The 18,845-nt window shown below is 48.9% G+C and overlaps 1 protein-coding gene across 1 annotated transcript in view; it reads left to right on the top strand.

Annotated features, from left to right (window-relative positions):
• The first annotated feature begins 436 nt into the window (after nucleotides 1-436).
• Nucleotides 437-18,845, top strand: part of LOC134970057 (uncharacterized) — a 102,720-nt gene continuing 84,311 nt past the window's right edge. Inside the window, exon 1 of the mRNA XM_063946160.1 lies at nucleotides 437-573. Within this exon, the coding sequence (XP_063802230.1) occupies nucleotides 459-573 (115 nt within the window). The 5' untranslated portion in view covers nucleotides 437-458. The remainder of the gene's footprint in view (nucleotides 574-18,845) is intronic.

Raw genomic sequence — 18,845 nt, 5'->3', positions numbered from 1 at the left:
TACCATGACAACCCTGAGCTCTCGGCTTTCTAGATGTACACTTTTTTATCTTTTTACATAAAGCACTGCAGTGCTGCACATATAGAGGCCATGAGACAAATAAATAACATACTGTATAACGGCATGAAACAGACGGTAAAGGTGCCCCTGCCCAAATGAACTTATTGTCTAAGAAATGGGGTCAACACATATGACACATAATGTAGCTGAATAACAATTGTACTGTGTCTGCTGGAGGGGGAGAGTGTGTGTGTGGATACTCTGAGGCACCAGCATTTCCATCCACCAATAGTAAAGCAGTCATGGGTGACTTGCATTTCTGTGCAGCTCTCAGTGCTGCGTCATGGTTGGAACAAGGAGAGACAGCTGAATGTGGAGGCATGAAACATAAGCCGCTGACTGTACAAACAAACAGTCAGCTGCTAGTGATCATAACTGTCCTCCGCCACTTACCCTTAATGAACCTCCTTCCTCTTCTGGTTCCGGGGATATTTATTGCTTTTCTGCTGCGCAATCACTCTTGCGGTTTTCCACCAGCTTGGAGTACAAATTTGTACCTGTTTTATGCTACTGGTAAGATTGATGAGAGGGAGGTCAGGCCATACTGTCCTACTATCTGGAAAATGCTAATTTTCCTGAATTCCTCTGATTTGATGCAGCAGATTGTGGGCCTGATTGGTGTTTGTAAGTAAAGCAAAAAAGCGAACAACTAGGAAAAACCATGTTGCGCTGCAGGTGGGCCAGATGTAGCATGTGCAGAGAGATTTAGATTTGGGTGGGGTGTGTTCAAACTGAAATCTAAAGTGCAGTGTAAAAATAAAGCAGCCAGTATTTACCCTGCACAGAAACAAAATAACCCACCCAAATCTAACTCTCTCTGCAAATGTTATATCTGCCCCCCCCCCCCCCCCCTGCAGTGCACATGGTTTTGCCCAATTGCTAACTTTTTTGGTTTGCTAACAAACCTAAATAACCTCTCTAATACAGGGTCTAATTCAGACCTGATCGCAGCAGCAATTTTTTTTCTCTAATGGTCAAAACCATGGGGGTAATTCTGAATTGATCGCAGCAGCAAGTTTGTTAGCAATTGGGCAAAACCATGTGCACTGCAGGGGAGGCAGATATAACATGTGCAGAGAGAGTTAGATTTGGGTGGGTTATTTTGTTTCTGTGCAGGGTAAATACTGGCTGCTTTATTTTTACACTGCAATTTAGATTGCAGATTGAACACACCACACCCAAATCTAACTCTCTCTGCACATGTTAAATCTGCCTCCCCTGCACTGCACATGGGCCCTCATTCCGAGTTGTTTGCTCTGTAATTTTCTTCGCATCGCAGCGATTTTCCGCTAATTGCGCATGCGCAATGTTCGCACTTCGACTGCGCCAAGTAAATTTGCTAAGAAGTTTGGTATTTTACTCACGGCATTACAAGGTTTTTTCTTCGTTCTGGTGATCGTAGTGTGATTGGCAGGAAGTGGGTGTTTCTGGGCGGAAACTGGCCGTTTTATGGGGGTGTGTGAAAAAACGCTACCGTTTCTGGGAAAAACGCGGGAGTGGCTGGAGAAACGGGGGAGTGTCTGGGCGAACGCTGGGTGTGTTTGTGACGTCAAACCAGGAACGAAACTGACTGAACTGATCGCAGTGGCAGAGTAAGTATCGAGCTACTCAGAAACTGCAAAGAAATTTCTATTCGCAATTTAGAGAATCTTTCGTTCGCAATTTTGCTAAGCTAAGATTCACTCCCAGTAGGCGGCGGCTTAGCGTGTGCAATGCTGCTAAAAGCAGCTTGCGAGCGAACAACTCGGAATGACCACCATGGTTTGCCCAATTGCTAAAAAATTTCCTGCTGCGATCAACTTGGAATTACCCCCCATGTGGGGCAGATGTAAAATGTGCAGAGATATTTAGATTTGGGTGGGGTGTGTTCAAACGGAAATCTAAATTGCAGTGTAAAAATAAAACAGCCAGTATTTACCCTGCACAGAAACAAAATAACCTACCCAAATCTAACGCTCTCTGCAAATGTTATATCTGCCCCACCTGCAGTGCACATGGTTTTGCCCATTAGAGAAAGATGTTGCTGCTGCAATCAGGTCTAAATTAGGCCCACCATGCTGGGTAATAATTATGTTGCACTCTTTTATATATTGTAAAATAATTACTGTAATGAATTTTTTTTTTCTGGCAGCATACGATTGTACTTGTTCCTCGCAAACTAAACCCATTCAATCCAATCTGTTTGTGATTACAGAGAAATGTTTTCCACACTATTTGTGCCCCAGCTGTTGCTTACAGAGCTGTGCTCTCCTCTAGCAATGAGATGACCCAGGAGCTTATTACACACTGACCTACTTCTTGTGGGATGCTGAAATTATCTGTAGCATGGAAATACTGTCTGGGCCACCTTACCATGTGTCGGCCATAATAGAAAACTGTAAATCCCATGGAAAATTATTAAACCTGAAGTAAAAATAATTAGTTCATTTATATAGGAATACATCTATACCGTATGCAAAACGTTTGTCTAGATGTGTTTCCAGGTAAGTGAGTAGCACTGAAAAAAAAAAATAACAGAACGCATAATCAGAATTTGAATAGTATTTGAATATATCCTGTGACATATTGAGCCTGATTCAGGTCCTGTCACTAATCTGGAAACTTTGCAATGTTCCGATGTTTGATACATTACTTGTGCGCAGGACCCGTATTGCACATGTGCAGTGTATGGGTCCTGTGTCATCACGTGCAGAGCGGCTGCAGATATCAGGTGGTTCACAGTCTGCAGCCGTTTGGGGGCTCATCCGTTTTGTGGGAGTGCCAAAGCCAGAGTTTCCGTCATTCAATGGAGATTTCCTAGTCTCAGCAATGGACTCCAGGGTTACTCAGCCGGTGACACAGGTGATTCGAGGATGTGTCCATGGATGCAGCAGAGGATCACACATACATGCAGGAGGTGTCTATTTATACCGGACACCAGCTGCCAGAGCCGGCCCTAACCAATATGATGCCCTAGGCAAGATTTTGGCTGGTGCCTCTTAGCACCACCGCTAGTTCTGCCACTGACCCGGCACCCCATTCCTGGCACCATCATTCCTCACCCATAGCAGTCCTCATTTTGGTGCTCCTACCCCCTATATTTTAAATAGAACAGTACGCACATTTTGCGCACAGCCCAAAAAGTGGCGTGTTCTTGCTGGGAAGGGGCATAGATACACAATAGTACCCCTCAGTGATCGCAAAAACGCGCCATAGCGCGTTTTTTACCCATTTTTGAAGACACGGGACTCCAGTATGCAAAGTGGGAGGGTCCCCGGGGACGCGCTCCTCATTCCGCGAATCCGTAAGGGGGATTTGTTTGATTGACATGCTGGCCTCGTGGTGAATGCTAGAAAGAGGAGGTGGAGCCAGTTTCCCCTCCTCTTTGGCGCCTGGCTGCTTGCGGAGGCCGGCTGACTTGCGGTGACTGTAAGTGTATCGGGGGGACGGGGGCTGTCACAGGGATGAGAGGTGCTGGCAATGTGCAGGGATCGGCGTCCGTGATCTAGTGGCTAAAGCTGGGCAAAGTGACTGGGGCTTCCCGCGGTGCCGTCTGAGGCAGTGGCCGCGCTGCCGCTCTTGCCTTTGATGTGTTCTCTCAAAGCAAGAGCGGCAGCGCGGCCACTGCCTCAGACGGCAGCGCGGGTAGCCCCAGTCACTTTGCCCAGCTTTAGCCACTAGATCACGGACGCCGATCCCTGCTGACAAGGTGCGCTCGAATCCCGTGAGTATGTCCGCTATGGAGACCCGGTGAACTTGGTGGCGGTAATGTATAGCTGCGGCCGTGACGCGTGTTAGTCACGGCCGTGTCAGTCACTATGCCTGGGTTTGCTGACTGGTGTCCGGGGTTCCCGCCGGGAGACTAAGTTGTCAGTAATTGCAGGCGCTGTAAAGGTTCCTTGGCTGGCTGGCGTCTTCGGTGGGAGGGAGGGAGGAGGGGGGCTGGAGCTGTGGTCGGCTGTGTTTTCCCCCATCACTACAGGTTATGTGGTGAATCACCACCTACCCCCTACTACTACTGCACCCATCCCGCTACCACCACTACTGCACCCATCCTGCTACCACCACTACTGCACCTATCTTACCCCCTGCTACCACTACTGCACCTATCCTACCCCCTACTACTGCACCCATCCTGCCCCCTGCTACCACTACTGCACCTATCCTACCCCCTACTGCACCCATCCTGCCCCATGCTACCACCACTACTTCACCAATCCTGCCCCCTACCACTACTGCACCTATCTTACCCCCTGCTACCACTACTGCACCTATCCTACCCCCTACTGCACCCATCCTGCCCCATGCTACCACCACTACTGCACCCATCCTGCCCCCTACCACTACTGCACCTATCTTACCCACTGCTACCACTACTGCACCTATCCTACCCCCTACTACTACTGCACCCATCCTGCCCCTGCTACCACCACTACTTCACCAATCCTGCCACCTACCACTACTGCACCTATCTTACCCCCTGCTACCACTACTGCACCTATCCTACCCCCTACTGCACCCATCCTGCCCCCTGCTACCACCACTACTGCACCCATCCTGCCTCCTACCACTACTGCACCTATCTTACCCACTGCTACCACTACTGCACCTATCCTACCCCCTACTGCACCCATCCTGCCCCTGCTACCACCACTACTTCACCAATCCTGCCCCCTACCACTGCTGCACCTATCTTACCCCCTGCTACCACTACTGCACCTATCATACCCCCTACCACTGCTGCACCGATCCTGCCCCCTACCACTGCTGCACCTATCCTACCCCCTGCTACCACTACTGCACCTATCCTACCCCCTACCACACCTATCTTACCCCCTGCTACCACTACTGCACCTATCCTACCCCCTACTGCACCCATCCTGCCCCCTGCTACCACCACTACTGCACCCATCCTGCCCCCTACCACTACTGCACCTATCTTACCCCCTGCTACCACTACTGCACCTATCCTACCCCTTACTACTACTGCACTCATCCTGCCCCTGCTACCACTACTGCACCTATCCTACCCCTTACTACTACTGCACTCATCCTGCCCCTGCTACCACTACTGCTCAAATCCTGCTACCAGTACTGCACCTATCCTACCCCCTTCCACCTCTACTGCACCCATTCTATCCCACATACCCACACAGTGCCCATTATAAACACCCCCATACCCACACAGTGCTCATTATTCACAATGCCCAGTATACACAGCGCCCATCATACGCGCACCCATACCACACAGCGCCCATCATACGCGCACCCATACCACACAGCGCCCATCATATGCACACCCATACCACACAGCGCCCATCATATGCACACCCATACCACACAGCGCCCATCATATGCACACCCATACCACACAGCCCCCATCATATGCACACCCATACCACACAGCGTCCATCATGCGCACACCCATACCACACAGCGTCCATCATGCGCACACCCATACCACACAGCGTCCATCATATGCACACCCATACCACACAGCGCCCATCATATGCACACCCATACCACACAGCGCCCATCATGCGCACACCCATACCACACAGCGTCCATCATATGCACACCCATACCACACAGCGCCCATCATGCGCACACCCATACCACACAGCGCCCATCATACGCACACCCATGCCACACAGCGCCCATCATATGCACACCCATGCCACACAGCACCCATCATACGCACACCCATGCCACACAGCGTCCATCATGCGCACACCCATACCACACAGCGTCCATCATGCGCACACCCATACCACACAGCGCCCATCATGCGCACACCCATGCCACACAGCGCCCATCATACGCACACCCATGCCACACAGCGCCCATCATACGCACACCCATGCCACACAGCGCCCATCATACGCACACCCATGCCACATAGCGCCTATCATACGCACACCCGTGACACACAGCGCCCATCACACGAACACCCCTATACCACACAGTGCCCATTATACACACTTACAATGCTCATAGCACCCTCTATACCCACACACTGGCCATCATACGCACCACCCATACCCACACAGTGCTCATTATACACCCCTCCCCCCCCCCCCAGCGCCTAGCATATGGGTACTCCATACCCACAGTGCCCATGATACATCCCCCCATACACAGTGACCAGCAAACAAACTCCCATATCCATACACAGTGCTCAGCATAGACACAAACAATCCCCAAACCAAAGCAGTGCCCAGCATATGCACACACCTCGTGTTATAGCGGTAAGGCTTCAACAAGGACACAGAGAAGCTGATCTTAAAAGTTGACGGGGAGCAGGACTCACCGAATCCTGGGTACTGATGCCTCCCTACCCCTAACACTGCCTACAGCACTTCCTGCACCTAACCCCCCATTTGCCCCGCAATACTGCCATAACTGCTGTCTACCATGTGGGGTGGTCTAATGCTATGTGGGGAGGCATAAGGGGAGCTCAAAAGCATACATTGCTATGGGACCCAGAAACTGTGAAGTAGGACCCCAATTTTTTAAAGTGAGGGGTCCCCGGGACCCACAATTTTTTCTGCACAGCGCGATCACTGCCCCTAATTCAAATTACGCCACACAGTAGTGCAACTTTATTCACATTATATCATGCGATAGTGGGGGTCATTCCGAGTTGATCGCTAGCTGCTTTCGGTCGCTGTGCAGCGATGAGGCAAAGAATGGCACTTCTGTGCACGCGTATGCAGCGCAATGCGCATGCATGACGTACTTTTACAACCGGCGATGTAGTTTCACACAGGGTCTAGCAAAGCTTTTCTGTCGCACTGCTGGCCGCAGAGTGATTGACATGAAGTGGGCGTTTCTGGGTGTCAACTGACCATTTTCAGGGAGTGTTCGAAAAAAGGCAGGCATGCCAGGAAAAATGCAGGCGTGACTGGGCGAATGCAGGGCGTGTTTGTGATGTCAAAACAGGAACTAAATAGTCTGAAGTGATCGCAAGCGCTGAGTAGGTATTGAGCTACTCTAAAACTGCAGAAAAAAATTTGCTGCCGCTCTGCGATCCTTTCGCTCGCACTTCTGCTAAGCTAAAATACACTCCCAGTGGGAGGCGGCATAGCGTTTGCACAGCTGCTAAAAACAGCTAGCGAGCGAACAACTCAGAATGACCACCCGTGTCCTTTATTCACATTACATCACACAGTAGTACCACTTTACCTTTATAAACTCCTCACAGTAGTGCCCCTTATTCACACTACATCACACTGAATTGCTCCTTATTCACATTACACCACACCATATTGCTCTTTATTCACATTAGACCACACAGTAGTGCCCTTTCTGTACGGTACGCCACTCAGTAGAGCACCTTATACACATAATGCCACACATTAGTAATGCCATTATGCACATAATGTCCCTTACACATGACACACATTATTAATGTCCTTATAAATATAATGCGCCTGCCCTTATACATATAATGACGCACATAGTGCAACTTACACCTACAGTATGTGGCACATTAATAATGCATTTATACACATCACACATAATGCCCCTTACTTACACATATGCCAAACACTACTGCACAACCAACCCACCTGTACACAGCACTCACACGGCCTGCTAACACTGTGACCTCTGCCTCTGCTTGGATACAGATGTGTCCTCATACATCTTGCCTCAAAACACAATGCAGCAGGAGATGCCTGACATGAGTCAACTGGCAGCTCTCTGCCAGCTCTGCTAACGTTGGGCACCTTTTTTGCAGAAAATGTGTCTTATTTTCATAGCTATGTGACTAGGATGCACAAGCAGCTTCTGTTGATTAAAATGATATGTGGCATGCCTATATTCTGTGTGCGACTGTGGCTGCATCTGCATACAAAATGCTAAATTACAATGATTTCCAGGAATACATTGTAACATAACATAGAAACATTGAATTTTACGGCAGATAAGAACCACTTGGCCCATCTAGACTGCCCTTTTTTCTTTTTCTTTTTACCATTTTTTATCTCAAAACTTATTTGATCCTTATTTATTTGTAAGGATATCCTTATGTCTATCCCATGCATGTTTAAATTTCTCTACTGTCTTAGCCTCTAACACCTCTGATGGGAGGAAATTCCACTTGTCCACTACCCTTTCTGTGAAGTAATTTTTCCTCAAATTTCCCCTGAACCTACCTCCCTCCAGTCTCAGTACATGTCCTCGTGTCCTATTGCTTCTCTTCATTTGGAGAATGTTTTGGTCCTGGACTTTGTTAAAACCCTTGATATATTTGAAAGTTTCTGTCATTTCCCCCCTTTCTCTTCTCTGCACGTACCATTTCATATGCAGATACAGCCACAGTCACACACATAATATAGGCATGCTGCATATCATTTTAATCAGCAGAAGCTGCTTGTGCCCCTAGGCATTCCAAATGCCCTAGGCATTTGCCTAGTTTGCCTATGCCTAGGGCCGACTCTGTCTGCTACATTAGCTTATGTAAACATAAACTAATGCAACAGGCTATGCTAAATCCAACAGCACCTGAATCACTGCCCCCCCCCCCCCCCCTTCCCACACTGTTAATAACAGGTCATGATATAGAGAGTCCTAGTTATCAAATATTTGTGGTATATCCCTCGAAAGTACCTGTTTTCGTGGGATATCCACAAATATTATGGATCCACTGAATGGATCCTCCAATTCGAACCGGACAGGATCCCAGCTGTCGGGATCCTGCCAGTCAGAATCCTGACACTTTTCGGAATGCCAACACCGGCATCCTGAATAGGGTCACCATCCCGGAACCAGAATCTCAACAGCCGGAATACCGAATGACCAGCCACCGGGATGCAGGGCATGTAAGCCAAAGGGGGTGGGGGGAAAGAGGTTAGGTCTAGCTGTGGGGGGAGTGCTACGATTAGGCAGCACCCCAGGGGGTAAGGTTTAGGCTGCCTGGAGGGGGGGTTAGGTTTAGGCACCCCCCAGGTGAGGGTTATGGAGGGTTAGGCTGGGGGGAGGGTTAGGTTTAGGCTGAAAGGAGGGTGGGTTAGGGGGCCGGGGAGGAGGTAAGTATACTTACCTTCCCCTGTCGGGATTCAGATTATCGGGATGACTGTGTCGGTATTCTGACCGCCATCATCCCAAACGCCGGCAAATCAATCCCAATGCCCTGCAATATCTGCTGCTGTCCCTCCATTTCCAACAGCAGCCACAGCTCTCATAGGTTTTTATGGGGGCTGCAAAGCTGTCATATATACAGGCAGCTGTAGTCTATGGGATACACGTCACAAAAATTTACTGTAACCCTCACCGGCAATGTCCATTGCACATGCATTGTCAGTGGACCACGCATGCACAGTAGCGCACTGGTGGTCCCGTTTTAGTAGTGAAGTGACTGCTAATGCGATCACTTCACTACTAATACATCACAGGGAGGTGCGCTTTTCGGAGCCCCTGTCTCTGCATGTGTTTTTTTATACATTCAGGGTGGTAAATTATTTATTTTCTCTTACTGGGAATCAATTTAGTACCACGTGGTATAGACGGGTCCACTAGGAGCCTTGGGCACTTTCGTGAGAGTTAGGGAAGGGGGGAATGGCCCAACCTCTTGAAGGGTTAATGGTCCCGTGCCCTGCTGACAGGACACTAAGCTCCTGAGGGCAGTGGCGTAACTAGAAATTTTTCTCCCCCAAGCCAAAAAATTCTTCGGCGCCCCCCCCCCCCCATCCCCCATAATTGGTACTATTAAAGGGATAAATGTGCGCGCGCCGAGGGTGCGCGCCACAAAATAGGGTGTGTGGCTTCGTTGGGATGGGCGTGGCTTCACATAAAGGGGCGTGGCATTGCAGGAAAAGACTACGTTATACCCCAGTTTTCCAACCTGCACGCCCAGACGTTAGCCACCACAGGGAAGAAAAATAATCCTGATTCATGCCCCTTACATTATTTGTCATTTTTCCTCCTTATAGTAATGCCCAGTATACATTATGCCACATACTGCAATGGCCCTTAGACATTATGCCACACACAATAATGCACATGACACAATATGCACACACCATAATGCCCCCGACACATTATGCCACACACCGTAATGCCCCCGACACATTATGACAGGAATCGCAATGCCCGTTATACATTATGCTACACACTGCAATGCCCCTGATACATTATACCACATACCACAATGCCCGTGATATAGTATACAACACACCGTAATGCCTGACACATTATGACAGGAATCGCAATGCCCGTTATACATTATGCTACACACTGCAATGCCCCTGATACATTATACAACAATGCCCGTGATATAGTATACAACACACCGTAATGCCTGATACATTATGACACACACCGCAATGTCCGTGATACATTATGCCACACACTGCAATGCCCGTTATACATTATGCCACACTGCAATGACCCTGAGACATTATACCACATACCACAATGCCCGTGATATAGTATGCCACACACCGTAATGCCTGTGACACATTATGACACACACCGCAATGTCCGTGATACATTATGCCACACACCGTAATGCCCATTAAACATTAAGTCCTACAGTAAGGCTTCTAATTACTTTTAAATTACCTGCTCGTTGCCAGGGGTTTCATGCACTGGGTGTCATGCTCGTTGCCAGGGGTTTCATGCACTGGGTGTCATGCTCGTTGCCAGGGGTTTCATGCTCTTGGTTCCATGCACGGTGCCAGGGGTTTTCATGCTCAGGGTGTCATGCTCGTTGCCAGGGGTATCATGCACCGCTAGTTCTGCCACTGACCCGGCACCCCATTCCTGGCACCATCATTCCTCACCCATAGCAGTCCTCATTTTGGTGCTCCTACCCCCTATATTTTAAATAGAACAGTACGCACATTTTGCGCACAGCCCAAAAAGTGGCGTGTTCTTGCTGGGAAGGGGCATAGATACACAATAGTACCCCTAATTCAAATTACGCCACACAGTAGTGCAACTTTATTCACATTATATCATGCGATAGTGGGGGTCATTCCGAGTTGATCGCTAGCTGCTTTCGGTCGCTGTGCAGCGATGAGGCAAAGAATGGCACTTCTGTGCACGCGTATGCAGCGCAATGCGCATGCATGACGTACTTTTACAACCGGCGATGTAGTTTCACACAGGGTCTAGCAAAGCTTTTCTGTCGCACTGCTGGCCGCAGAGTGATTGACATGAAGTGGGCGTTTCTGGGTGTCAACTGACCATTTTCAGGGAGTGTTCGAAAAAAGGCAGGCATGCCAGGAAAAATGCAGGCGTGACTGGGCGAATGCAGGGCGTGTTTGTGATGTCAAAACAGGAACTAAATAGTCTGAAGTGATCGCAAGCGCTGAGTAGGTATTGAGCTACTCTAAAACTGCAGAAAAAAATTTGCTGCCGCTCTGCGATCCTTTCGCTCGCACTTCTGCTAAGCTAAAATACACTCCCAGTGGGAGGCGGCATAGCGTTTGCACAGCTGCTAAAAACAGCTAGCGAGCGAACAACTCAGAATGACCACCCGTGTCCTTTATTCACATTACATCACACAGTAGTACCACTTTACCTTTATAAACTCCTCACAGTAGTGCCCCTTATTCACACTACATCACACTGAATTGCTCCTTATTCACATTACACCACACCATATTGCTCTTTATTCACATTAGACCACACAGTAGTGCCCTTTCTGTACGGTACGCCACTCAGTAGAGCACCTTATACACATAATGCCACACATTAGTAATGCCATTATGCACATAATGTCCCTTACACATGACACACATTATTAATGTCCTTATAAATATAATGCGCCTGCCCTTATACATATAATGACGCACATAGTGCAACTTACACCTACAGTATGTGGCACATTAATAATGCATTTATACACATCACACATAATGCCCCTTACTTACACATATGCCAAACACTACTGCACAACCAACCCACCTGTACACAGCACTCACACGGCCTGCTAACACTGTGACCTCTGCCTCTGCTTGGATACAGATGTGTCCTCATACATCTTGCCTCAAAACACAATGCAGCAGGAGATGCCTGACATGAGTCAACTGGCAGCTCTCTGCCAGCTCTGCTAACGTTGGGCACCTTTTTTGCAGAAAATGTGTCTTATTTTCATAGCTATGTGACTAGGATGCACAAGCAGCTTCTGTTGATTAAAATGATATGTGGCATGCCTATATTCTGTGTGCGACTGTGGCTGCATCTGCATACAAAATGCTAAATTACAATGATTTCCAGGAATACATTGTAACATAACATAGAAACATTGAATTTTACGGCAGATAAGAACCACTTGGCCCATCTAGACTGCCCTTTTTTCTTTTTCTTTTTACCATTTTTTATCTCAAAACTTATTTGATCCTTATTTATTTGTAAGGATATCCTTATGTCTATCCCATGCATGTTTACATTTCTCTACTGTCTTAGCCTCTAACACCTCTGATGGGAGGAAATTCCACTTGTCCACTACCCTTTCTGTGAAGTAATTTTTCCTCAAATTTCCCCTGAACCTACCTCCCTCCAGTCTCAGTACATGTCCTCGTGTCCTATTGCTTCTCTTCATTTGGAGAATGTTTTGGTCCTGGACTTTGTTAAAACCCTTGATATATTTGAAAGTTTCTGTCATTTCCCCCCTTTCTCTTCTCTGCACGTACCATTTCATATGCAGATACAGCCACAGTCACACACATAATATAGGCATGCTGCATATCATTTTAATCAGCAGAAGCTGCTTGTGCCCTTAGGCATTCCAAATGCCCTAGGCATTTGCCTAGTTTGCCTATGCCTAGGGCCGACTCTGTCTGCTACATTAGCTTATGTAAACATAAACTAATGCAACAGGCTATGCTAAATCCAACAGCACCTGAATCACCCCCCCCCCCCTTCCCACACTGTTAATAACAGGTCAAGATATAGAGAGTCCTAGTTATCAAATATTTGTGGTATATCCCTCGAAAGTACCTGTTTTCGTGGGATATCCACAAATATTATGGATCCACTGAATGGATCCTCCAATTCGAACCGGACAGGATCCCAGCTGTCGGGATCCTGCCAGTCAGAATCCTGACACTTTTCGGAATGCCAACACCGGCATCCTGAATAGGGTCACCATCCCGGAACCAGAATCTCAACAGCCGGAATACCGAATGACCAGCCACCGGGATGCAGGGCATGTAAGCCAAAGGGGGCGGGGGGAAAGAGGTTAGGTCTAGCTGTGGGGGGAGTGCTACGATTAGGCAGCACCCCAGGGGGTAAGGTTTAGGCTGCCTGGAGGGGGGGTTAGGTTTAGGCACCCCCCAGGTGAGGGTTAGGGAGGGTTAGGCTGGGGGGAGGGTTAGGTTTAGGCTGAAAGGAGGGTGGGTTAGGGGGCCGGGGAGGAGGTAAGTATACTTACCTTCCCCTGTCGGGATTCAGATTATCGGGATGACTGTGTCGGTATTCTGACCGCCATCATCCCAAACGCCGGCAAATCAATCCCAACGCCCTGCAATATCTGCTGCTGTCCCTCCATTTCCAACAGCAGCCACAGCTCTCATAGGTTTTTATGGGGGCTGCAAAGCTGTCATATATACAGGCAGCTGTAGTCTATGGGCTACACGTCACAAAAATTTACTGTAACCCTTACCGGCAATGTCCATTGCACATGCATTGTCAGTGGACCACGCATGCACAGTAGCGCACTGGTGGTCCCGTTTTAGTAGTGAAGTGACTGCTAATGCGATCACTTCACTACTAATACATCACAGGGAGGTGCGCTTTTCGGAGCCCCTGTCTCTGCATGTGTTTTTTTATACATTCAGGGTGGTAAATTATTTATTTTCTCTTACTGGGAATCAATTTAGTACCATGTGGTATAGACGGGTCCACTAGGAGCCTTGGGCACTTTCGTGAGAGTTAGGGAAGGGGGGAACGGCCCAACCTCTTGAAGGGTTAATGGTCCCGTGCCCTGCTGACAGGACACTAAGCTCCTGAGGGCAGTGGCGTAACTAGAAATTTTTCTCCCCCAAGCCAAAAAATTCTTCGGCGCCCCCCCCCCCCCCCCCCCATCCCCCATAATTGGCACTATTAAAGGGATAAATGTGCGCGCGCCGAAGGAGCGCGCCGCAAAATAGGGTGTGTGGCTTCGTTGGGATGGGCGTGGCTTCACATAAAGGGGCGTGGCATTGCAGGAAAAGACTACGTTATACCCCAGTTTTCCAACCTGCACGCCCAGACGTTAGCCACCACAGGGAAGAAAAATAATCCTGATTCATGCCCCTTACATTATTTGTAATTTTTCCTCCTTATAGTAATGCCCAGTATACATTATGCCACATACTGCAATGGCCCTTAGACATTATGCCACACACAATAATGCACATGACACAATATGCACACACCATAATGCCTCCCGACACATTATGCCACACACCGTAATGCCCCCGACACATTATGACAGGAATCGCAATGCCCGTTATACATTATGCTACACACTGCAATGCCCCTGATACATTATACCACATACCACAATGCCCGTGATATAGTATACAACACACCGTAATGCCTGACACATTATGACAGGAATCGCAATGCCCGTTATACATTATGCTACACACTGCAATGCCCCTGATACATTATACAACAATGCCCGTGATATAGTATACAACACACCGTAATGCCTGATACATTATGACACACACCGCAATGTCCGTGATACATTATGCCACACACTGCAATGCCCGTTATACATTATGCCACACTGCAATGACCCTGAGACATTATACCACATACCACAATGCCCGTGATATAGTATGCCACACACCGTAATGCCTGTGACACATTATGACACACACCGCAATGTCCGTGATACATTATGCCACACACCGTAATGCCCATTAAACATTAAGTCCTACAGTAAGGCTTCTAATTACTTTTAAATTACCTGCTCGTTGCCAGGGGTTTCATGCACTGGGTGTCATGCTCGTTGCCAGGGGTTTCATGCACTGGGTGTCATGCTCGTTGCCAGGGGTTTCATGCTCTTGGTTCCATGCACGGTGCCAGGGGTTTTCATGCTCAGGGTGTCATGCTCGTTGCCAGGGGTATCATGCACTGGGTGTCATGCTCGTTGCCAGGTGTTTCATGCACTGGGTGTCATGCTCGTTGCCAGGGGTTTAATGCACTGGGTGTCATGCTCGTTGCTAGGGGGTAGTGCTTGTTGCTAGGGCTGTGCTCCCAGTGCCACATATGTCCCCAGTGCCAGATATTACCCCACGGTGCCAGGTACTCACATGACCCCAGTGCACAATATAGCCCCCCCCTGTGTGCCAGGTACACATATACCACCCCAGTGCCACATATGCCCCCAGTGCCAGATATTCCCCCCCAGTGCCAGATATTCCCCCACAGTGCCACATATGCCCCCAGTGCCAGATTTCCACCCCCAGTGCCACATATGCCCCCAGTGCCAGATATTCCCCCCCAGTGCCAGATCTGCTCCCAGTGCCAGATTCCCCCCCCCCCAGTGCCACATATGCCCCCAGTGCCAGATATTCCCCCCAGTGCCACATATGCCCCCAGTGCCACATATGCCCCCCAGTGCCACATATGCCCCCAGTGCCAGATATTCCCCCCAGTGCCACATATGCCCCCAGTGCCAGATTTCCTCCCCCCCCAGTGCCACGTATGCCCCCAGTGCCAGATTTCCCCCCCCCCCGTGCCACATATGCCCCCAGTGCCAGATATTCCCCCCAGTGCCATATATGCCCCCTCAGGGCGTGCCCCTCCGCCGCCGCCGCTCCCCCGCTGGTTTGTGTTGGAGGGACACGGAGGGCACAGCGCACGCCTCTCCTGTGTCCCTCCTGCATCATCTCCGGCGGCCGCGGGTCTAATAGAGGAAGTGCCGGTTCGTGAGCCAATCAGAGCTCACAAACGGCACTTCGTTTATTAGACTCGCGGCCGCCGGAGATGATGCAGGAGGGACACAGGAGAGGCGCGCGCTGTGCCCTCCGTGTCCCTCCAACACAGCAGGGAGGGTTAGTAGGAGCAGATTGACATGCGGACGCTCGTCCGCATGTCAATCTGTGCTAAATCAGTGGCGCCCCCGCAGCCCCTCGCCCCCAAGCCACCGCGAGGACTGCGGGGGCAGTAGTTATGCCACTGCCTGAGGGAACTATTCGCAAGCCACAACACGGCAAGCGTACATTCCCGCAGCACGCCGCTACCCCTAACAGAGCCAGAAGATAGAAGAGTGGTGAGTGCTAAGCCGACGTCCCAGTTAGCAGGTCGACGGCCATTATGGTGGCATGAGGGTACGGAGATGCACGGCTTCTACGCGGGGCGGCTGGGTCTCCAGACTCAATACACAGTGCGGACGCACCGCTTCTGAGGGAGCTAACTGAGTACAGTACGGGTGTACACAGTACCCAGGCTGGCATTACAGACTTAAAAAGCGGCGGTCTCCATTTTAAGCTTAAGCTCCATTTTAAATTTAAAATCACCTCAGCCAGCATAAAAAAGCGGGAAGACTGCGTGTTACTGAAGGGGCGGGGCTTCACTGTGAGTGGATCCAGCTGCTTACCAGCGTCATTTTCCCTCTGCAGTGGACAGAGACGCTGACTGACAGAGACGCACATCTCCTCCGGAGAGACTACAGATTACCTCAGCGGTACCAGGGGGTCATAGCAGGGGGGGAGTGCTTACTAGTGTACTGAGGCCCTCATTCCGAGTTGTTCGCTCGCTAGCTGCTTTTAGCAGCCGTGCAAACGCTAAGCCGCCGCCCTCTGGGAGTGTATCTTAGCTTAGCAGAAGTGCGAACGAAAGGATCCCAGCTAGGCTACAAAAAAAGATTGTGTAGTTTCTGAGCAGCTCCAGACCTACTCCTACGGGATCAGTACTAAATGCCGCCGGTCGGAATCCCGGCGGTCGAAATCCCGACGCCGGAATCCCGACCACACAATCCCGACAGGGGTGGTGAGCGGAACGCAGCCCCTTGCGGGCTCGCTTCGCTCGCCACGCTGCGGGCACGGTGCCTCGCTACGCTCGGCACACTATTATATTCTCCCTCTATGGGTGTCGTGGACACCCACGGAGGGAGAATATGTCGGGATTCCGGCGTCGGTATTTCGACCGCCGGGATTCCGGCCGGCGGCATCTTGACCGCATCCCACTCCTACCTTGCGATCACTTCAGACTATAGCAAAAAAGAGGGGGGGTCGCACAGACATGTATATGTACTGTGTCAATAATTTCAATAAGTCACATAGAATCCTTTCCCATAAATTTAAATCTCATTATTGTATCTATCAGTTTTATTATATGGAAGGTGCTCCTGGGAATAAATTGTATACATGTAAGGACCAAGAGAAGGAAGTATTCCCTATTGTGGGCACGCTCGGACTTTGTGACAATATTCTTAAAGTCAGATATCAACAGTGATATTTGACCACTAATATTAAAATATAGCTTTTATTTGTTATCTTAAAACATCTGCGAAAATATTGTGCAAGTGAAAACAAGTGTAAAAATAATAAACAAATGTGAAGTAAAAATTCAGTCACTGCAACCTTTTAATTCTTCACTCTCTCAAGTGTTCAGAATGTATCCATATTTGTTGAAATATTCTTTTCCTTAGTGTCCTAATGGAAACAATCGTATTGTTTTAATGTAACTCTGTGAGGTAGCTAATTCCACTGTTTAGGACTAGATTGTCTTTCTTAATTGACAGTCTCTCTCAATCTTGGCAGTGTGCGCACCACTGTCTCCAAGAATATATTCTATATACAATGATAAGACAATATCATGTCCTGTCTGGTACATATAATTTGTCCTACTTATCGTGGATGTCTATCTCACAAAAGCCCTCATGCCGAGTTTGATCGCTCGCTAGCTGTTTTTAGCAGCAGTGCAAACGCTAAGCCGCCTCCCTCTGGGAGTGTATCTTAGCTTAGCAGAAGTGCGACCGAAAGGATCACAGAACTGCTACAATAAAGATTGTGCAGTTTCAGAGTAGCTCGAGACTTACTCCTAGCAAGCGATCACTTCAGACTGTTTAGTTCCTGTTTTGACGTTACAAACACGCCCTGCGTTCGACCAGCCACTCCCCCGTTTCCCCAGCCACTCCTGCGTTTTTATCGGGCACGCCTGTGTTTTTACACACACTCCCCGAAAACGGTCAGTTACCACCCAGAAACACCCACTTCCTGTCAATCACTCTGCGGCCAGCAGTGCGACTGAAAAGTGTCGCTAGACCTTGCGTGAAACTACATAGTTTTGTGTGAAAGTATGTCGCGCGTGCGCACTGCGCACCATATGCATGCGCAGAAATGCAGCTTTTTGAGCTGATCGCATCACTGCGACCGAAAGCTGCTAGCGAACAACTTGGAATGACCCCCAATGTTGTCCTTTGTAGTCCCCCTATAAATAAAGAAAGGTTAGTGGGGATTCTTGATGTACATTTTCCTTCTACTGTATTGTCAGCTTTCATTTGGGATCACCCAATCCAATTATTTTTCTACAAATATAATGTCGTGTCAATCATATAGTGATGCTAATAATAGCCATTATTAGCATCACCATATGATTGGCATGATATTATATTTGTAGAAAAATAATTGGATTGAGAGTGTTCCGTCCCTTGGAGAAGTCTATGGAAATCCAGTCGATGGTTCAGGCTGTCCTGAAGCCAACTCAGATCTCGGTGTATCTGTGCATTCGCCTTCTGGGGAAAATGATAGCCTCTTACGAGGCACTTCAGTACAGAAGGTTTCATGCGAGGCCCTTCCAGCTGCATTTGTTGGACAAATGGTCCAGATCGCATCTTCACATGCACCAGAGGATCT

This window comes from Pseudophryne corroboree, chromosome 11 (assembly GCF_028390025.1).
Source record: "Pseudophryne corroboree isolate aPseCor3 chromosome 11, aPseCor3.hap2, whole genome shotgun sequence".
Lineage (NCBI taxonomy): Eukaryota > Metazoa > Chordata > Amphibia > Anura > Myobatrachidae > Pseudophryne > Pseudophryne corroboree.
The sequence above is the reverse complement of the archived record's forward strand: the minus strand, read 5'-3'. Positions and strand labels throughout refer to the sequence as shown.